The sequence below is a fragment of the Hypanus sabinus genome, chromosome 6 (genome assembly GCF_030144855.1).
Source record: "Hypanus sabinus isolate sHypSab1 chromosome 6, sHypSab1.hap1, whole genome shotgun sequence".
Lineage (NCBI taxonomy): Eukaryota > Metazoa > Chordata > Chondrichthyes > Myliobatiformes > Dasyatidae > Hypanus > Hypanus sabinus.
Window position 1 is genome coordinate 39,489,226 of NC_082711.1, and position 21,900 is coordinate 39,511,125.

Here is a 21,900-nt window from a genome sequence, read left to right on the forward strand (position 1 = left end):
CTGTCACATGTCACATTATTACTTTCAAGTGACTCTTGTGATCCTGTGAAAATATAACATGCAGATTAACTGACAGGTCCTCTGGCTTGTGTCTATAGCCTTGGAATGGCAATTAAGTTTCTAATTGAAATTAAAATATCCTGAAGAATTACAAGACGTGATTAAAGGGAGACTTCCTTTTTCTGTTATTTTTTCTACCCAAAAGCTAGTGTATTATTGAAGAGTGTGGCAAAATAGGTCAACCCACTTCCTTAACTAACACACCAACAGTTCAACTTCAGTGTAAGGTCCCCTTGCTTGAGCCTCTCCTTACTGCACGCTTGGCCAAAGGAGAATGCAGACAAACCCCTGCTCTTGCTGAGGCCACTTTACCTTTCGGGTCCATGGTATAAAGGATAGGGTGAGCAACTTGCAGGCAATACTATTCTCTGTTTTGTCAGCTCAAATCACTTAGCAGAAACCAAGAGAAGTTGGAAACAAAAACAAAAAGATGCTGGAAAGACTCAAGTCAGGTCAGGCAACATCTGGGAGACAGCATTGATTCAAAATAAGTCAGATTTGTTTCTCTCATGGACGATAAAGTGTCCTGCTAATTAGCTCCTACGTGATTTCTTTCCCAAGATGTAGGCTACATGGTCAAAGTGACATTAATTGCCCATTCTTATTAATGTGAAAGGATGACAATAGACAATAGGTGCAGGAGTAGGCCATTCAGCCCTTCGAGCCTGCACCACCATTCAATATGATCATGGCTGATCATCCACAATCAGTACCCCATTCCTGCCCTCTCCCCATATCCCTTGACTCTGCTATCTTTAAGAGCTCTATCTAACTCTTTCTTGAATGCATCCAGAGACTTGGCCTCCACTGCCTTCTGAGGCAGAGCATTCCACATATCCACAACACTCTGGGTGAATAAGTTTTTCCTCAGCTCTGTTCTAAATGGCCTACCCTTTATTCTTAAACTGTGGCCTCTGGTTCTGGACTCCCCCAACATCAGGAACATGTTTCCTGCCTCTTGCGTGTCCAATCCCTTAATAATTTTATATGTTTCAATCAGATCCCCTCTCATCCTTCTAAATTCCAGTGTGTACAAGCCCAGTCGCTCCAATCTTTCAACATATGACAGTCCCGCCATTTCGGAAATTAACCTCGTGAACCTACGCTGCACTCCCTCAATAGCAAGAATGTCCTTCCTCAAATTTGGAGACCAAAACTGAACACAATACTCCAAGTGTGGTCTCACTAGGGCCCTGTACAACTGCAGAAGGACCTCTTTACTCCTATACCCAACTCCTCTTGTTATGAAGGCCAACATGCCATTAGCTTTCTTCACTGCCTGCTGTAACTGCATGCTTACTTTCAGTGACTGATTTACAAGAACACTTACATCTCGTTGCACTTCCCCTTTTCCTAACTTGACACCATTCAGATAGTAATCTACCTTCCTGTTCTTGCCACCAAAGTGGATAACCTCACATTTATCCACATTAAACTGCATCTGCCCACTCACCCAACCTGTCCAAGTCACCGTGCATTCTCCTAACATCCTCCTCATATTTCACACTGCCACCCAGATTTGTGTCATCTGCAAATTTGCTAATGGTACTTTTAATCCCTTCATCGAAATCATTAATGTATATTGTAAATAGCTGCGGTCCCAGCACCGAGCCTTGTGGTACCCCATAGTCACTGCCTGCCATTCTGAAAAGGACCCGTTAATCCCTACTCTTTGTTTCCTGTCTGCCAGCCAATTTTCTATCCATGTCAGTACCCTACCCCCAATACCATGTGCTCTAATTTTGCCCACTAATCTCCTATGTGGGATCTTATCAAAGGCTTTCTGAAAGTCAAGGTACACTACATCCACTGGCTCTCCCTTGTCCATTTTCATAGTTACATCCTCAAAAAATTCCAGAAGATTAGTCAAGCATGATTTCCCCTTTGTAAATCCATGCTGACTTGGACCGATCCTGTTACTGCTATCCAAATGCGCCGCTATTTCATCTTTTATAATTGACTCCAGCATCTTCCCCACCACTGATGTCAGACTAACTGGTCTATAATTCCCCATTTTCCCTCTCCCTCCTTTCTTAAAAAGTGGGATAACATTAGCTACCCTCCAATCCTCAGGAACTGATCCTGGATCTATAGAACATTGGAAAATGATTACCAATGTGTCCATGATTTCTAGAGCCACCTCCTTAAGTACTCTGGGGTGCAGACTATCAGGCCCTGGGGATTTATCAGCCTTCAGTCCCATCAGTCTACCCAACACAATTTTCTACCTAATGTGAATTTCCTTCAGTTCCTCTGTTACCCTAGGTCCTCTGGCCACTATTACATCTGGGAGATAGTCTGTGTCTTCCCTAGTGAAGACAGATCCAAAGTACCTGTCCAACTCGTTCAATGCTGGGCTCTGGTTTCTTTCTACTACCAATCTTGTGGCTGCAATGTCCTTACATTTGTGTTTGACAGACAATGTTCAAAATATTGATGAAAAGATGATATCTTGGTATGTTTTACGTGAAAGTACTTTGAAACTTGGAGTGGAACTTAATGGTGTACTGATGACATTACTTCCTAGTCATTGTTCTTGATGGTAGAGACCACAAAGTTGTGGAAGCTGGGAAGGTTTATATGTAACTCTGGTGAGCTACAGCTGTGTGTCTGGCAAATTATACCTACCAAGGCCATTATGCTATATGAAGGAGTGGATGAGCTAATGTTTGGAGGCTGAACTCTCCCACATTTTTTGAACATTAAAGACACAAAAGCACATCCTGGGGATATTTCATTACCTAGTAAGATCCTGGATGATCAGTGATATGAATTTATTTATTAACATACTCTCCTTCTGCAACACTTAACCAACCTAAAACTCAAACTTAATAATTGACCACGCATCAACTGCTGTTTGAAAAAGAGAACTTAGAATTTATATTACACCATGTGTAAGTATTTCTAATTTCATTAAGAAAAACTGAATTTAAGATCAGGAGGCTATCAGACACATAAGCCGAATTGGGCCGTTTGGCACATCGAGCCCGCTATGCTGTTTCATCATGGCTGATCCATTTCCCTCTCAACCCCATTCTCCTGCCTTCTCCCTGTAACCATTCACTATTCAAGAACCTATCAACCTCTGCCTTAAATACACCCAATGACCTGACCTTGACAGTTGCACATGGCAACAAATTCCACAGATTCACCTCCCTCTGGATAACGTTGTTGTCTGTGTCCTAAGCAGGCTAAAGTTAGAAGGAGAGATTGCATATATTAGGATATTGCTCCCCAATATTTGAGGAAGAGAAGCTATTTTGATCTTTAGAACTACATTTCAATCAACCCCTAACTTATGAACTACCAACAAACACAATCCTAACTATGCAATCTCTCCTCCTATGTTAGCCCTTGGAGTCTGCAGTCAAGACTGGTGGCTAGAGTGTGGAATACATTGGAACATGGCCTTTCCTGCACTGTCATACAAAGTTTCCGATAAGAAAATCTGCAGATGCTGGAAGTCAAAGTAACAAACACAAAAATGCTGGAGGAACTCAGCAGCTTATGCAGCATCCGTGGAAAAGAGTAAACAGTCAATGTTTCAGGCCGAGACCCTTCATCAGGACTGGAAAAAAGATGAGATTAGGGCAGTGGAGGAGGGGTGGAAGAAGTACAAGTTGGTAGGTGATCGGTGAAACCGTGTGGGGGGGAGGGGAGGGTGATGTAAAGAGCTAGAAAGTTAACTGGTGAAAGAGGTAAAGGGCTGGAGAAGGGGGAATCTGATAGGAGAAGGTAGAAGACCATGGAAGAAAGGGAAGGGGGAGGAGCACCAGAGGGAGGTGATGAGCAGTTAAGGAGATAAGCTGAGAGAGGGAAATGGGACTGGGGAATGGTTAAGGAGAGAGGGGGTGCCATTACTGGAAATATGAGAAATCGGTGTTTGCACCATCAGGTTGGAGGCTACCCAGATGGAATATAAACTGTTGCTTCTCCAACCTGAGTGTTGCCTCCTTACGGCAGTGGAGAAAGCCATGGACTGACATATCAGAATGGGAAGTAGAATTAAAATGGACAGCTACTGGGAGATCCCGCTTTTTCTGACAGATGGAGCGTAGCTTTCGTGCTCTAGCTCTTGGGCCACCCGGCATGAAGCTTACTTTCTTTACATTTTAGGCTTTTCCTATGTTGATGAATGTTTAGTTGGTGATGTAATTTATTCTGTGGGAGTTCATGCTCATTTCACAGTATTGGAACATGATAATTAACTCCAGCAAGAATGAGAAATGATAACCAACTGCATTTGATTATCGCATTATGTTTGCCATCACAGGATGAATCCAAAACATGTTTTTTTTAAAAAACGCTAATTTCAGATTGTCTGATAGCTCATCGGGCAAGTATGTATTGCAGTACAGAACAGATCCATCCAGAAAAGGCAGTGAACTGGGTTCAAATCCAGCCTTTTAAGTTAGCCCCAGTAACCTTGGGCAAGTAAAGCAAAGAAATTAGGAAGAATACTGAAAGTGTTATGTTTGAGTACATGTAGTATACAGAATAAGGTTGATGATCTTGTAGCACAGTTAGAGATTGTCAGGTGTGATGTCGTGGCTGGAAGAAGATCATAATTGAGAGTTTTACATCCAAGGATACACGTTGTATTGAAAGGACAGGCGGGTAGGCAGAGGAGATGAGTCTGTTGGCAAAAATTGAAGTCAATTCCTTAGGAATAGGTGACATAGGACTGGAAGATGTAGAATCCTTGTGGGTGGAGTTAAGAACCTGCAAGAGTGAAAAAATCCTGATACGAGTTATGTACAGGCCTCCGAAAAGTAGCTAGGATGTGAGCTACAAATTACAATGGGAGATAGAAAAGGCATGTCTAAAGGGCAATGTTACAATAATCATGGGGGATTTCAATAAGTGGGTAGTTCAGGAAATCAGGTTGGTGTTGGATCTCAAGAGAGCAAATTTGTACAGTGCCTGTGAATCACAGGGGATTTCAATATGCAGGTAGATTGGGAAAATTAGGTTGGTGCTGGATCCCAAGAGAGTGAATTTGTAGAGTGCCCATGAATCATGGGGGATTTCAATATGCAAGCAACTTGGGAAAATCAGGTTGGAACTGGATCCCAAGAGAGCAAATTTGTAGAATGCCTATGAGATGACTTTCTGTACCAGCTTGTGGTTGAGCCCACTAGAGGAATGGCAATTCTGGATTGGGTGGAATTGGACGGCAGAATAGCAATAGCTGGTGTTTCTGGGAGATACTTGAAGGCATGGGAAAGATACATGCCAAAGATGAAGAAGATTTCTATAAGAGTTTAAGTCAACTATTGCGGACAAGGGAAGTCAAAAACAACATAAAAGCTAAAGAGAAGGCATATAATACAGCAAAAATTAGTGGGAAGTTAGAGAATTCAGAAGATTTTAAAAACCAATAGAAGGCAACCAAAAAGAAAATAAAGAGGGGAAAAAAGAAATATTAACGTAAGCTAGCCAATGAGACACTAGCAGAATGCCAGAAATGCGAGTGTGTCATGGGGTGGAAGTGGGTGTCATGGCTATTATTCGGGAGAAGGTGCTTGGGAAGCTTAAAAGCCTGAAGTAGATAATGGAAGTCACCTGAACCTCAGGGACTACACCCCAGGGTAGAGATTGTGAAGGGATTAGTCATGATCTTTCAACAATCACTAGTTTCTGGAATGGTTCCTAAAGACTGGAAAATTGCATATGTCACTCTACTCTTTGAGAAAGAAGGGAGAGAGGAAATTATAGCTCTGTTAGCCTAATTTCAGTGATTGGAAGGATGCTGGATTTGATTATGGAGGATGAGGTTTTGGAGTACTTGGAGGCAATTGATCAAAAAGGCCAAAATCAGCATGCTTTCCTTAAGGGGAAATTTTGGCTGACAAATTTGTTGGAATTCTTTGAGGAAATACCATGTAGGATAACCAAAGGAGAGTCAGTGAATGTTGTCTATTTGGACTTTCGGATGGCCTTTGACAGTATTCTGTGCATAAGGCTGCCTAACAAGATAAGAGAACGTGTATTACAGTAAAGGTACTAGAATGGAGAGGAGACTGGCTAAATGGCAGGAGGCAAAGAGTTGGAGTAAAGGGGGCCTTTGCTGGGTGGCTGCCAGCAAAGGCCCCCTTTTGATTAGTTATATGCTGCAGGGGTCAATGTTGGGACCACTCCTTTTCACAGTGTGTGTCAGTGGTTTGGATGAAGGAATTGATGGCTTTGTTGTCAAGTTTGCAGATGAATCAAAAATAAGCGGAGGAGCAGGTAATGTTGAGGAAACAGGGAGTCTGCAGAGGGCTCAGACAGATTTGGGCAAAGAAGTGGCAGATGGAATATAGTTTAGGGAAGTGCATGGTCATGCACTTTGGCAGAAGGAATAAAGCTATGGACTATTTTCTGAATGGGGAGAAAATTCAAAAATCAGAGGTGAAAAGGAATTTGGGAGTCCTTGTGCAGAATTTGCTAAATATTAACTTACAGGTTGAGTCAGTGCTAAAGAAAGGCATATGCAATGTTAGCATTCATTTCAAGTGGACTAGACGACAAAAGTAAGGGTGTAATGCTGAGGTTTTATAAGGCATTGCTCAGACTGCATTTGGAGTATCGTGAAGTGTTTTGGGTCCCTTATCCGAGAAAAGATGAGCTGGCATTGGAAAGGTCCAGAGCAGGTTCATGAGAATGATCCCAGGAATGAAAGGGTTGAAATATAAGGAGTGTTTGAGGGCTCTGGCTCTACTCTCTGAAGTTTAGAAGAATGAGGGGGATGCTTTTGACACCTATTGATTATTGAAAAGCCTAGACAGAGTGGATATGGAGAGGAGTCTAGGACAGGAAGGCACATCCTCAGAATTGAGGGGCATCCATTTAGAACAGAGATGAAGAAAAATTTCTTTAGCTAAAGGGTGGTAAATCTGTGGAACTCATTGCCATAGAGGACTATGCAGGTTAAGTCATTGGACATATTTAAGGTGGAGGCTGATAAGTTCTTGATTAGTCAGGACATCAAAGGTTACAGGCAGAATGGAGGAGAATGGAGTGGCGATGGATAATAACTCAGCCTTGATGGAATGGCAGATAAGACTCAAAGGGCTGAATGGCCCATTACTACTCCCATGTCTTAGGATTTTATGGTCTAATTTCTTCCTTGTTCCTGATTGCTACCTACTGTCTAAAAATGTGATCGTAAGCATACATGAGATCACAGATGGGAACAGAATCATCTCTAGCTGTGGAGTTTCCAGCTGCTCCAGGAGGTTGTTGTGATTCTACTTTTAGGCCTTGTCCGTAAAATAGAAACATCTTTTGGCTGGGATGTTAGTGGTTGGCCAGTGGTTCTCAAACTGCACCATTTGGGACCCAACGGAATGAATGGAGGGTCTGGAGTTTGCACATTCTCCCTGAGACTGCGTGACTTTCCTCTGGGTGGTCTAGTTGGCTCTCACTCCCTAAAGTCATGCAAGTTGGTAAGTGGAATGATCACTCTAAGTTATGCCAAATGTGATGTAAAGGGGGTTTCTTTTTTTTTCTTTGTTACTGTTGGGAAAGGGTTTCCTTTTGTTAACTAGCAGGAATGCTAATTTACTGATAACGAGAATGGTATTCCTTTGTAAACCAAATGGGGATTAACGTTCTTTCTTCTGAGCCTGTAAGCTTTTATTGACGGGCTTTTGGGCAGATCGGCGCAAGGGGGTCGAGAGAGAGGATGCAATGCTCTAAACTGGGCGAGGATCGGACCCCAAAGGGGGGTCCGAGGCTGGGAGATTCTCCGAGGGGGGGGGGATGAAGCTAGATGTGCTTGGTTGACCACTCGGAGAGTCCTGAGCTGTTTGGAGAGTCGAGGAGTTCGGAGGGGATCGAATGGTGGCCAGAAGACTTCAGTAATTGAGCTCCAACGGTTGTGCACGAAGTGGTTTGGACTTTGATAAGTTTGGCGCCTTTTCTTTAATTTTCTCTTCATATATACTGTATCGTTATTAATCACTTAGTTATAGTAACCTTTATAAATTGTACTCATTTAATCGCATATGGTGTACTGTCTGGTTTTGGGTGAGGCGGGGACATCACACAGCATCCACACCAGCTGATTACCCAGTTTGGCGGGGCCGAAGGCTGCTCCCCCTAGACGGAAACGAGCTGAGCGAGCCTGAGGCGACCCAGGGGGTTACATTGTGGGGGCTCGTCCAGGGTTGATTTCTGTGGAAGCTGTGTGATCACCCTCTTTAAATTGTGTCTGCGGCGAAGAGCTGGTGTGCCTTTGTGGGTGTGCGATTGCTGGTTATCGCTGTGTGTGTGTTGGGTGGGGTGGTTGCTGTTGGCTGACGAAATGGTGGTGGGACCGTGGGTTGTCTGTACTGTTTGGAGAGTGAGGAGTGACAGGTTGGGATGTTTCAGCAGTGGTGAGCTCCGCCCGGTTATTGGAATAATGTCCAGCCCTAAAGGGGCGGAGGCGTGGGCGGAGCGGACCTCTCAGTTGTTGGGTGAGTGGCAGTGCTTGGCTGAGGAAAAGCGACAGGGACGGGTTGAAAGTTTGAGTAGGCGGGCTGGTGACTTTGTTAGAGCTGTCAGGCGCAATTACCTCGAAGTTACCGCTGCCAGTTCTGGGAAAGTGTGGGAAAATGTGTGTGGTTTGACTGGAAGTCAAATGCCACAACTGGGGGTCTTATTATATCTGTGGCAGGAGATTGGTGGGAAATTTTTAGGGTATCCCTTTTTGCCTAGGGGGACAGATAAATTGCTTGTGGTGCCAAGGGGATCTGTCAAGGGGATCAGTTGTTCCGTTGATTTGAGAGGTGTCGGGAAACTTAGAGGAGGCCCAGTGGGGGAACGGCTTGGGGTTTCTGGGGGAGCACGTTCCCAGCAATGTACCAAGGAACTCCCGAAAGGAGCAGACCCTATTCCTGAAGGCTTAGAGGGACCAAGCGCACAGGTGTTGTTACGGATGGATGGAAGTCAAGTTAAAGCCATCCTCGGCACCGGGGCGCCGGTGAAGTTGCTGTACAGTTTGTTTCATAACCATTTTTGGAAGCATTTACCCTTGACGACATTGAGGACACTGGAGATTCGGGGTACCAGTGCCGGTGATTATCCAGACAACGGTTGTTGGTCAGTGAAAATGGAGTTCTTAGAGGCAAATGTGGAGGAGACTGAGGTTCATGAATCGTTAATGCTGATATGTCCGGACCCTGTTGAGACGGGCAGCGTTTCTGTTCTAGAGAGAACCAAAATCCTGCTGGTGCGCTTGGGAGCCTGCCCGGAGGAGGCGGGTGAGTGCTGTTTGGAGGCATTGTCGACGCACCCAGGGTTTCGAGCTGCTTGTGCGGACGTGTGTAGCAGCATTGGGCTGATACCGAATTCAAACAAGAGCCAGTGGTGGTACGGCCTGGGGGAAGTATCTGAGGGTGAGACCCTCTTCGTGGACGCTGCAAAATACCACAAGGGAGGGGAGTTGACTGCTGAAGACACCTCGGAGAGAGAGAGGTTGCGGCGACTGGCCCCTACAGCCGTGGAAGACGTAGGCAGCATGTGTATGGATTATATTGCATTGAAGAGGCGCACTGTCAGTGACCAGAATATGGCCCTGAGGGCCGAAGAGGCGATGGCCTATCTGAGTGGTGCGATGTGGTTTAAGGTGCTGGATCTGAGGAGTGGATGTTGCCAGATCCCGATGAGTGGGGCCAACAAGGAGAAGACGGCCGTTATAAATTCCCTAGGAGTCTTCGGGTCCGAAAAGATGCCACAGGGCATATCTGGAGCCCTTGCAACCTTCCTGCGGGGCAGGTGGAAGACCATAGGGGATGTGGAGGCGTTTGGAGTTTTGGTGTATGTGGATGATCTCTTGGTATTTGGATTTGCCTCAGAAGAATATGAAGTGAGGTTGTTGCAGGAGCAGCTGAGAACTACCGAGTTAAAGTGTTTTCGGGACATGTGCCATGGCTGGCGAAGGTCGCAGCTCGTGAGAGACTGTCTCTACGGAATCAAGTTTGAAATGAAGACGGAGAGACTGGAGAAAGTGATCTGGAACCATTCGGAAGACTTACAAGTTGGAGAGAATGAAGAAAGTTGTCTGACTGAGGGTAATAGCAAACTGAGAACCCGGAGAGGGGAGTTTGCAGAGGTGAAGAAATTACAGACAAATCTCAGAAGAGAGAAGCGGAAGCTTGAAGGGAACCTGAAGATGACCATCGACAGTTCAAATGAAGTGCAAAACCTGAAAGTTGATCTGGAAGAAGTCATGAGGAAGAAAAAGCTGGAGAGAAGTGCAGTGAATACTGAAAAGGAGGCTGAAGAGACTGCGGGAGCAGTGCAGGCCACGTGTTTCCGTTTGGAGAAGATCAAACAGCAGCTACCGATCACAGGAATGAGGAAGAATACAGATTCGATGGATGATGTGCTGGATGTGTGGAACATGCTGCCTTTTGCTGACTTTCCCTCGACTGAGGAAGAGACCTTTGGCCCTTCTCCCATTGAGTCAGGTGTAGCGGGGAGGGTTAGCTGTGTGCAGTGTGGGGCATGAGTGAGTGTTTCTTCTGAGTCTGTAAGCTTTTGTTGACGGGCTTTTGGGCAGATTGGCACGAGGGGGTCGAGAGAGAGGACACAATGCTCTAAGCTGGGCGAGGATCGGACCCCAAAGGGGGGTCCGAGGCCGGGAGATTCTCCGGGGGGGGGGGGGATGAAGCTAGATGTGCTTGGTTGACCACTCGGAGGGTCCTGAGCTGTTTGGAGAGTCGAGGAGTTCAGAGGGTCCTGAGCTGCGAGTCGAGGAGTTCGGAGGGGATCGAATAGTGGCCAGCAGACTTCAGTAATTGAGCTCCAACGGTTGTGCACGAAGTGGTTTGGACTTAAGTTTGGCACCTTTTCTTTAATTTTCTCTTCATGTATCGTTATTAATCACTTAGTTATAGTAACCTTTATAAATTGTACTCATTTAATCGCATATGGTGTACTGTCTGGTTTTGGGCGAGGCGGGGACATCACACAGCATCCACACCAGCTGATTACCCAGTTTGGCGGGGCCGAAGGCTGCTCCCCCTAGACGGAAACGAGCTGAGTGAGCCTGAGGCGACCCAGGGAGTTACAGTGAAAAGGAGTTATAGAACTTAGTAGAGTTGATGAGAAAGTGGGGAAAATAAAAAATGGGATGAATGTAGGATTATTGTAAAAGGGTTGTTGAAGGATAGCCTCATCTCCATATGATTTCATGAAATTGGATAAAATTGAAATAGCAATTGGTGTCTCACAGAACAGAAAAGGTGCCATTCCCTGGTTGACGTGAAAGGCCAGTGACAGTTGAAGCTGCTAGTCTGAAGATTTTACGATCCTAGAGTACCACTGCAGGACTTTATAAGTTAAATGGAAATTGCTGCCTCAAATTTTTTAATATGGAAGTATTAAAATATTTTGCAAATATGAGTGACTTACTGATACTTGGAGCTAATTTTGATAACAGTGAAGAGGCTTTGTATCATGAGATATGAGCCTTTTTCTTTCCAATGTTGCATAGAATAAAGTGGAAAATGTATATGTGTGTGTGCAAACCTTGCACTAACTACCGCTATGTATCATTTCATTACATTTTATAGAAACACCTGTGTCAACACGGTTCAACCTGGAAAGCAATGGTGGGCACATGCTGTATGCATTAACTCTTCCACCCTGTGTGTCAGTGCATGATAGGTCGCATCTGGTGTGCAAGCAGAATCACTCCCTGTGGAAACATACACCAGGACTCCCTCAGTTTGCAGAGACCTGTGCATCCCACTGGTGTTAGTAAAAAACTGCCATTTGCACATAAAACCTTCTTTAAAATTTAAATTAACAACAGGAAACGTGCAATTACTGTTTCTCCAGCGGGCAGCTGAAATTCCTCAACCATGCATTGTGCAGTATTAGGAATGCCATTATATTTAGTGCTGGAAGTCGCATACAGCCAAGCTACTAAACCTTACAAAACAGGCTTTTATGTTAAAGGCTACAATTATTGTTAAGCGAGATGACTGCATTGGTCTCTGATCATTATGTTCTCCAATTAATGATGGGTTAGCTTGATTACCAGGTGTAAATTACTGAAGTTACTCCATGGATTTTCAATAATCCAGTTTTGGCAGCAATAGCATCTCATGTCTCACCTATTTTCATCTGTGCTACCCACTGATTATGTGCTTCAGGTCATCACTTACCGCCTGCTTCCCAGCAGTGTTGTCGCTGTTTACATATGGCACCAGTTATGGGAATGCAAACCCAGCCAATTGTTACCTTTTTAAGGTAACACGAATTTGACAACACTTAGAACTGATTGTTCAATATACGAGGCAGTGAAGTTATGGCAGAGATCCACAAGGAAAGCTTAACACGTGTGCTACAAGTATTTGCTTGGTTTGGGGTGAAAGCTAACTCAAAGAGACACACACATTTACTATAACTAGTATTAGTCTATTAACCTGACTCTCCCAAAATACTTCCTCCATATGTCCACTGGAACTTCCCATGGAAGGCTGGCATTACAAGGTCCTGACGTTCCACGAAGTTTCTCGGGGGCTTTGAGATGCACAGAAGTAAAGTCTCTAACTTTTGTGTCTAAATTTAGGATTTAGAGATGCTTAGCTGAGGTTTCGGTTGAAGAATATAGAGATTTATCAAAGCATGTATCATAACTTCTTTGAAAGCTGAAAACATCATCCTGATGTCCTCTTACTTGTGTTTGAGTGAGGGGGTAGTTAACAGTGCGCAAGAAATCCTGAGGAAAGAAATTTTGGAGTAGAATTAATCTTAACATATCAAACACCTAAATTATGTCCCACCCAACACTGAACCACTTAACCTTTTGTTCTGTATTTCAGGTCCAGAATGTTCTAGAAATTTCACCAAGCAAAGTGCAGAGATCAAATCACCTGGGTTTCCTGACAAATACCCAAATAATCTGGAATGCACATATATGATCTTTGCACCAGCCACGGCAGAGATTCTTCTGGAGTTTGAAAGCTTTGACCTGGAACCGGATAGCAATATGCAAGAAGGAATGTTATGCCGCTTTGACAGATTAGAAATTTGGGATGGTTTTCCAGGAGGTAAGAACAGTTTTTATCCCCCAGAAATTCTGCTTAGTTTAGCAATATGAAAACTGGAAGCCACATATACAGAAATGCACTGATACGGCATTAAAATTGAGCAAGGTTGTCATTACATATTTCAAGTTGTAATTAGAATGTTGTTGATAATAAAACAAGATATTAAATTGGATATTATGGAGCTTATTCATAATCTGCTGGAACAGCTGTACTGGAAACCACTGCAAGTTAGAAGTTACCATTTTTATCCAACAGATGTTTTTAAACATTGGAGGAAAAGATATAGTTAGTATTTTGTGTAGTGTCATGATACTGATACAGCTTTGCAGAATGTTGGTGTTTTCTTTCAATGAAGGGAAGTTTTGAATAGCAACAAGCAATATTTCTAGTTAAAACAAAGTAATTTTCTTTTAAAACAATAAACTCCACTTCTTCAAAACCATTATGTATTTTAATATAATGAAAAGCAATGGCAAACAGGAAGAAGATGCAGTAACCTCTGTTCCAATGGTTAAGTGCAGACACTTCAATAGCTTTGCTGACCACCTGTGCTCTGACTGCAGTGCCCTTCTTGAGCTGTTGGTTGCAAGACACTTCAACTCTCCTCTCCATTCACACACCCATTTCTCTGTCCTCCACTGCCTGGGTAAGAACAAATGCAAATAAAAGGAACAGCATCTCACATTCCACCTGGGTTGTCCACTAACAATGAATTCTAACATTGTGTTCCCCATTTTCATAGTCACATACAAAATGCTGGAGGTCGCGCAGTATCTTGGGCTGAGACCCTTCATCAGGACCCTTTTTGGTCTTGGCCTGAAACGTCGACTGTTTATTCCTTTCTGTTGATGCTGCCTGACCTGCTGTCTTGCTCCAGTATTTTGTGTGTGTTATGCTGGATTTCCAGCATCTGCAGAATCTCTTGCATTCTCCATTTTCGTGTCATCTGCTTCCCCTCTATTCCTTTCTCTCTCCTTCTCATCCAGCCAGGTCCTCTCACACACACCCTCCTTTCCAAATCCCATATCCAGTTTCCATCCCCTCTCCCAGCTGATTCCATCTGCTTATCATGCACACACTCTACCTAATGGATCCTCTATCTCCTCCCCTCACTGTTCCCATCTGCCCACCATCCCTCCCACATCTGGTTTTGCTCATCCCACTCCTTCCCTATCAGATTCCATAATCTGAAGTCCCTTGTTTTCTCCACCATCAGCTCCTGGCAGCTGCCACCTTTCCCCCAACCTCGATGGTCTCCGTCTGCCAATTAACCCTGCCCACACATGGATTTACCTATCCCTTGCCTGCTCTTCCTTTGTTCCTGCCCTCTCACCTCACTGTGGAGGCTACCTCCCTTCTACATTCTTAGCCCTGCTGTTGTGACCCACTGTGTTCTAAGCTTCCAGCATCTGCAGTCTTTCATGTCTCTGTTTAAATACTGCTGTCATCAAACCTTCCAAGATGCCTGAGAGCTGTCTAACTAGATAAAATCTTGAGACAAGGAGGGCAGATCACCAGACATAAACAAGGAAGAGATTTAATTTTTTATCCAAAAGTAAGTGAGTGAGCAAAAGATTTGGAAAGGATATCTCAGAGGTTGGGCCTGAGTAGCTCCACAGATGGAGTGAGGGAAAGTCAAGGGCTGATAAGTTGGAAGAAACAAAAAGAAATGATTCGGTGGTGTCAAGCATCATTTGATAAGCTGAGGATTCAAGGATGAGAGACCAGAGGGGGTTAAGTGACTTCATAGATTTGAGGTTTCTGGAAGGAGTTAAAATAGATGAATTTATGTGAAGTGATTTACGTTCTGCCTGGAAATGTCGTGGCACATCTTTAGAAAGTGCAGAGACCAATATGAGTAGGTTTCTGTACCTCTTCTCCTCAAGCTGAGGTGGACTATCAAGAAAACGCCTGCAAAAAATGTGCCCAGTTATGTGTGATGACTTGTAATTTCAACACAGTGAAAATCGAAAGGATTGGCGGTGGGGGAGATAGCTTTTTAGGATGGTAATTTGAAGTTGGGAGGCATTAATCATGGAAATACTGATGCAGTGGTGAGCTCAGGGATGCTATGAGCAACAGACAGTTCATTAATTTCGAAATAATAGTTCTCCTTTGGATCTCTGTTACTGTGATTTAAAATCTTATGAATTATAGAAATTACAGCATGAATTTGCTTTATTACTCTTCTGTTGCTGTTAACTCTTCATCTGATGCTATCTTTTCTCATCGATTTCTATGGTCTTCCCTCATATCTTTCAACATGCTTCCTTTTTCAAGAACATATTCAATTGCTTTCTAAATTATGTTAGATTTTCAGCCTCGATAGCTTCTTGTTCTTATTCTAACAATCCACCACGATTTATAATTGCTTCTAAGAGCTCTCTTTGTTCGTCTAGTGCAAATCCTTGTTACCAGTTCACCAACCAGTAGAAACAATTTTCAATTATTTATCCATTCAAAGCCTTTCATTACTCTTCAGTTTGAGAGATGAAAGCCATAATAGTTCAAATATTTTTCATAACTATGATTTTAATTCCTGGTATCATTCTAGTAAATCTTCACTGTGTTCTTTCCTTAGCTCTATATTCCTTGGCACTAATGGAATGGCTTGCATTATTTGACATAGCCATTCAGCCTCTTTTCTTGTCTTTCTATTTAATATCCTTATGTAGTGATTCCAAGGTTCTATTGTTCTGCTATCCCCATTTTCACTTTTACAGGTTTATGAATACCCACTCTCAGATTTATGCTTCCTCTTTTATTAAGTATCTTGCCATTTGGTCCATACTTATTGTGACTATTTTCCTCGTCACAAGTATGATCCTGAAGAGACATGACAGGGTAGATGTAGAGATAGTGAGGGAGTCTTGATTGGAGAGCATAGTTAAAAGATGAGGCAACAATCATTTAGAGTTATTGATTTACAGAATTGTGTAGCTAGGAAACAGGCCCTTTGGCCCAACAAATCCATACCAACCAACTAATTTACCTAGTTTGACCTATATCCCAGTGAACCTTTCCTATCCATGTAATTGTCTAAATATATTTTAAACGTTGTAATTATGATAGCCACTAAGGATTCTGCTGGCAACTCATTCCATAACCTAGCACCCTTTCTGTGAAAAGCTTGCCCCTCAGATCTGTTTTAAACCTTCCTCCTTTCATCTTATAATAATGCCCTTTAGTTTTAGACTCCCCTACCCTGGGAAAAAGACTGTGCCTATCTATGCCCCTCAAGATTTCATATGCATATGTAACATCACCTCACAGCTTCCAACTCTCATAGGAAAAAAATTTCAGCTTTTCGTTATAATTGAAGTGCTATAGTCCAGATAACATCCTCATGAATCTTTCATGCATCATTTCCGCTTAATATCATCCATCCTTCTAAGGACCAGAACAATACTCCAAATATGGTTTCACCAATGACTTGTACATCAATGTAATGTCCCAATTGCTTTTCTCATGCCCTGAAAGGTTGTGGAGTCGATGGTTGTGTGGAATTGGTACAGAAGAGACAAGCCTGGGGGAGATCAGCCTGAAACTCCTTCAATTTATTGATGTTTTTATGCTGTTTTCCTAAAATGTGTATCCATGTAAAATCTCTTTTGATGCTATTCCTTTTAAATTTGTTTTCAGCAATTGTTTGTACCCATGTCCGAATCATTTGAAAATCAGAAGAGATCCTTGCACAAAGCTATGGGACACTGTTGCATTCTCCTACTTTCCATTTTCCATTGCATAATGCTAATTGTCTAAGACTGCTATTAACTGAGACAGTAAATTAGACAGACTTCAACAAGAAAGTAGGTCAAAGTTCATGAATACCACCAAATATACTTTTACAGAATTCATTTGATGGATATTTCTAGGATTATTACAAGTACAATGAATACATGGTCCGTTGTGGGCAAAAGCAAGGGATCAAACAGTTTTCTAAAATTGCTTTTCTAAAAATAACCTTGAGATAATTTATTTTATTGCAACAATTACTTGCAGAAATTAATTTATTAATATAACAAATCTTTATCTGGAAGTGCCAGAATCTGTAGCAATTGCTGTAACGTAGTTTATTTATTATTCTGATTAAGAAATAATATTTTAGTAATTTTTCAGATACAGTAATTAGCCTCTAAATTGTGCCGTAAAGGTAATTTGAACTGTAATATAGAGAATGTTTGATAACATTAGGCCTTGTTGTCTACTGAATTACTACTTACTTGACTCGTGTGTAGATTGGAACCAAAGGCAATTTGCCCAATGCTAGTACTCTACCAAGGTAAGTCCTTCCCAACAGCTCAGGCTGGGATTTCAAAGTGAGTTCTTAAGCGATTATGCTAAAACTATGTGCCTGATATTAAAGACAAGAACAATTGGCAATGAGGAAAATAGCTATTTATTTGCAAAGTCAATCAGATTTTCAATAATATAAAATGAATTATTTCAATGCAGTTAGATTCAGAAAGATAACTTCACAGGTGCTTTTGATTCATTTTTTATCTATTGCAGTGTGTGAGATGTTTATCGAAATAGTGCAAATGCATTTGGAAAATATTAACTGATCGGCATTCCGAAGCACAACTATTCCCCCTTTGTTTCCTTTACTGACTCTAATATTACAAGAGCTGGCACGACATCAGGTGTCAGATCTCAATCCTTTGTCTCCTGAGGCATCAACTATTTTTGTTCTGATGCCCACTCAAATAGTTCCAAAGAACTGGCAATTTATTTCAGTCCAAAATAAATATTCTCGATTAGCGATACTTTAGTGGCAAATTACCAAGAGCTGAGAGCATATTAAAAGGATGGGAGATAGAGGAAGAAGGCCAGTGAATAGATATCTGGAGCAACTGTTCACAAGATGATTTCAGAGTCTCATGTTTGCATTACACCCCCCAGCACTGTATCACAATGTAAACTACATGTATTTGATATATTAACAACTGGCTTGGATCAGAGATTTGCACATATGTAACACAATCTCAGTGTACAGATGACTTTTTAAACTCCTGGAGCAGTTTTCATAGTTTATAAGGTAATCCAACCTCCTCTGTGGAGCTGCAGTTATAGCCTTGTTAAGACATCCAAGTGAGCAATTACGGAGAGAAAAGAAAATAATTCTTGTTTGGATTTTCTGTTGTAATAATAATCAATTTTAAAATCGTAATGCCTGTGCTTCTAAAGAAATCACTGCATAAAGCACCAGAGATTTTTATTAAGTGATATGTTTGAAAGAAAGTTTCTGTGAGACACAGCTGTTTCTGAGAAAGTAGAAACATCATTTTAAGAAATGTTACCAATTTCCATTTGATATTAAATAATGTAGGATATAATAGGTATTCTATGGTCCTACTCTTCTACTTTTGGAGCCAGGCAAATCTGCATAGTATTTTGTTGGGAACCGTTGGAATCCATGAAACCACAGGGTTGGAGAGTTGAATCTCTCCCTCTCTGTTTAGTGGTATCAGTCCTACAATATTTATTCTTGTCCTTTTACTATGATTTAGTATCCTTTTGTTGAGATGAACTGCCAAGTTGATAATAAATGACAAAAGCAGCTGATAAGTAATTTGACCCTAGAAGTATTCCTTGAAGAATCACATAGCAAATTACTCCTCAAAGAACCTGAGAAGTAACAATATTAAAGAGAAATAAAACATAAAAGTAGAAATATATGAAGACAGAAAAGATATTGAGAAAGGAGAGGGTCTAGTCTTGTACAAAATATTAAATGTCAATGAAAAAATATGGAAAGGACAAAAAGTGAGATAAGAATCATAAACAATAAACATATAAACAAAGTAACCTTGGTTGGCCTGCAATTTCTAGATTACCCATTCCACTGATGTATCACTACATTCATATCTGATCATTTATCAATCATTTTTATTGGAAAATATCTCATTATTCAACATTATTCAAAAAAATCAAAAATTGGATAATATACCAATTATTTTTCTTTGAATAGCTGCAAATATAGAGAAGGAAAGGAATGGAGTAAACAGATGTTACTGACACATAGGGAAGAACAAAAATAGGAAAAAGAAGTAGAAGAAACATAAAGAGAAATAAGGAGAAAGAAGTGAAATGCGTCTCTTGTTTGTATATAAAATATTTGTCATTGGCTAAAAACTGCTGATATCAACATCTTAGCATCCATCTCAGTTTGTTTTGTGTCATCTCCCGCTTTCTCATCAATGAAGTTATTTCAGGCATACATTGCCATGAATGGAATAATTTAAGGCTGGCTCCATTCTGAGCGCTGAACCCATTAAGACCAAGCAATCTTTGGATTTCTTGAACTCTTGGAACCTTGTCAAGAATATTTTTATTGTGAAGAGATGGTAGATATTCTTGGTTTTTTAAAATTGAAAGTCAATCACCTAGGGAATTGTGTGTCCGAGTTAGCATGTGTAAAGGTCTCTTTGTCAGTGGCTCAGACTACCTTTAGAAAGGCACACTTGATAATATGAATCAGAATATAGCACAGAAAGTCTTAGAAGCAGATTAATTTATTCTACATTAATGCTCAGTTATTTCAGGATCAGAATCAGGTTGATTATCACTGGCAGGTGTCGTGAAATTTTTTAACTTAGCAGCAGCAGTTCAATACAATACATAATATAATAAATCAATTACATTATACATATATTGAATAGATTAAAAATTGTGCAAAAACAAATAATATGTATTAAAAAGTGAGGTTGTGTTCACGGGTTCAATGTCCATTTAGGAATCAAATGGTAGAGGGGAAGAAGCTGTTGCTGAATCACCCTTAATAATGGACGCTGCCTTTCTGAGACTCTGCTCCTTGAAGATGTCCTGGGTACTTTGTGGGCGAGTACACAAGATGGAGTCAATTAAATTTACAACCCTCTGCAGCTTCTTTTGGTCCTGTGCAGTAGTTCCCCCCCCCCCCCCATACCAGACAGTGATGCAGCCTGTCAGAATGCTCTCCACAGTACATCGATAGAAGTTTTTGAGTGTTCTTATTGACATACCAAATCTCTTCAAACTCCTAATGAAGTATAGTCACTGTCTTACCTTCTTTATAGCTGCATTGATATGTTGGGACCAGGTTAGGTCCTCAGACATCTTGACACCCAGGAACTTGAAACTGCTCACTCTCTCCACTTCTGATCCCTCTATGAGGATTGGTATGTGTTCCTTCGTCTTATCCTTCCTGAAGACCACAATCAACTCTTTCGTCTTACTGACGTTGAGTGCCAGCTTGTTGCTGTGGCATCATTCCACTAGTTGGCATATCCAACTCCTGTACACCCTCTTGTCACCATCTGAGATTCTACCAACAATGGCTGTATCATCAGCAAATTTATAGGTGGCATTTGGGCTATGCCTAGCCACACAGTCATGTGTATATAGAGAGTAGAGCAGTGGGCTAAGCACACACCCCTGAGGTGAACCAGTGTTGATTGTTGGCAAGAAGGAGATATTATCACTAATCTACACCGATTGTGGTCTTCCGGTTAGGAAGCTGGGGATCCATTTGCAGAGGGAGGTACAGAGGCCCTGGTTCTGTAACTTCTCAATCAAGATTATGGGAATGATGGTATTAAATGTTGAGCCACAGTCCATGAACAGCATCTTGATATAAGTGTTTGTATTGTCCAGGTGTTCTAAGGCTGTGTGAAGAGCCATTAAGTTTGCGTCTGCCATTGACCTATTGTGGCGATAGGCAAATTTCAGTGGGTCCAGGTCCTTGTTGGGGCAGGAGTTCTGTCTAGTCATGACCAACCTCTCAAAACATTTCATCACTGTAGATGTGAGTGCTACTGGGCAGCCCACATTCTTCTTCTAACTAAGTAAACTAACTAAAGTAATTTCTTAAAGTATAATTAGTCTTGAAAATTAAATTATTTCTTATTTGCATGATATATGCCCTTATGAGAAAACTGCTCTGGTATGACATGCAGGCTGAGTTAGTTGTTAATATGTCCAATGTGAGGGGTGAGGAAGGGTAGGAGGGGGTGTGAGGAGTGTGTCACCCGTATTGGGTTGCAGACTACCTGCTCCTCCATTTGATGACACATTTAGTGCAGCTCTTGGAACACTCAGATCTTGATTTGCAGAACTGTCATATTTATAAGATACTAGTTTCTAGTTTAGAAGGTAGCATAATTATAGGGGAGATTGATTGTGAGTAATCAAAATCCTGAATTGTCTCCTTTTCTCCACATGCTAATGTTTAAGTCACTTTTTTTCCTCTTTAACTGTATTCAACAATTTATGAATAAATCAATCTTCTTGGCTCCATTTATTGTACTGCAATCCTCTATTAAAATCATCCTGCTGCTGGTGTGTGCTTGATCGAGCCGATGCTCGTAATTGGCCCTCAGGTTAATGCTGTGGCCCTTCCTAACTGCTACACTACCTACAGGATGCATGCTCTACATCTCCTGAAGTGGGAGCCAGCAGGGAGTGGAAACCAGGCTTCCGATGCTCTGTCGCAGCACCAGCAGTGCTATCTGATTGCCATTTTTGGGGGATCGAGGAGTGATGCTGGGTTGGAGCCTAGTATGAGGTGGTCTCATCCTCTATACTTTCTCCTCATGTGCTCCCTCTGATTGCCCCTGTAGACAATAGACAATAGACAGTAGGTGCAGGAGTAGGCCAGTCAGCCCTTCTAGACAGCACCGCCATTCACTGTGATCATGGCTGATCATACACAATCAGTACCCCGTTCCTGCCCTCACCCCATATCCCTTGACCCCGCTATCTATAAGAGCTCTATCTAACTCTCTCTTGAATGCATCCAGAGACTTGGCCTCCACTGCCTTCTGGGGTA

General features: G+C 42.0%; 1 protein-coding gene across 7 annotated transcripts in view; it reads left to right on the plus strand.

Moving 5' to 3' along the window:
* Positions 1–21,900, plus strand: part of nrp1a (neuropilin 1a) — a 189,275-nt gene that overhangs the window by 53,812 nt on the left and 113,563 nt on the right. For all 7 annotated transcript variants that reach the window (XM_059971944.1, XM_059971946.1, XM_059971948.1 and 4 more), the window contains one exon: positions 12,864–13,091. In XM_059971944.1, coding sequence (XP_059827927.1) covers positions 12,864–13,091 — 228 coding nt within the window. The remainder of the gene's footprint in view (positions 1–12,863; positions 13,092–21,900) is intronic.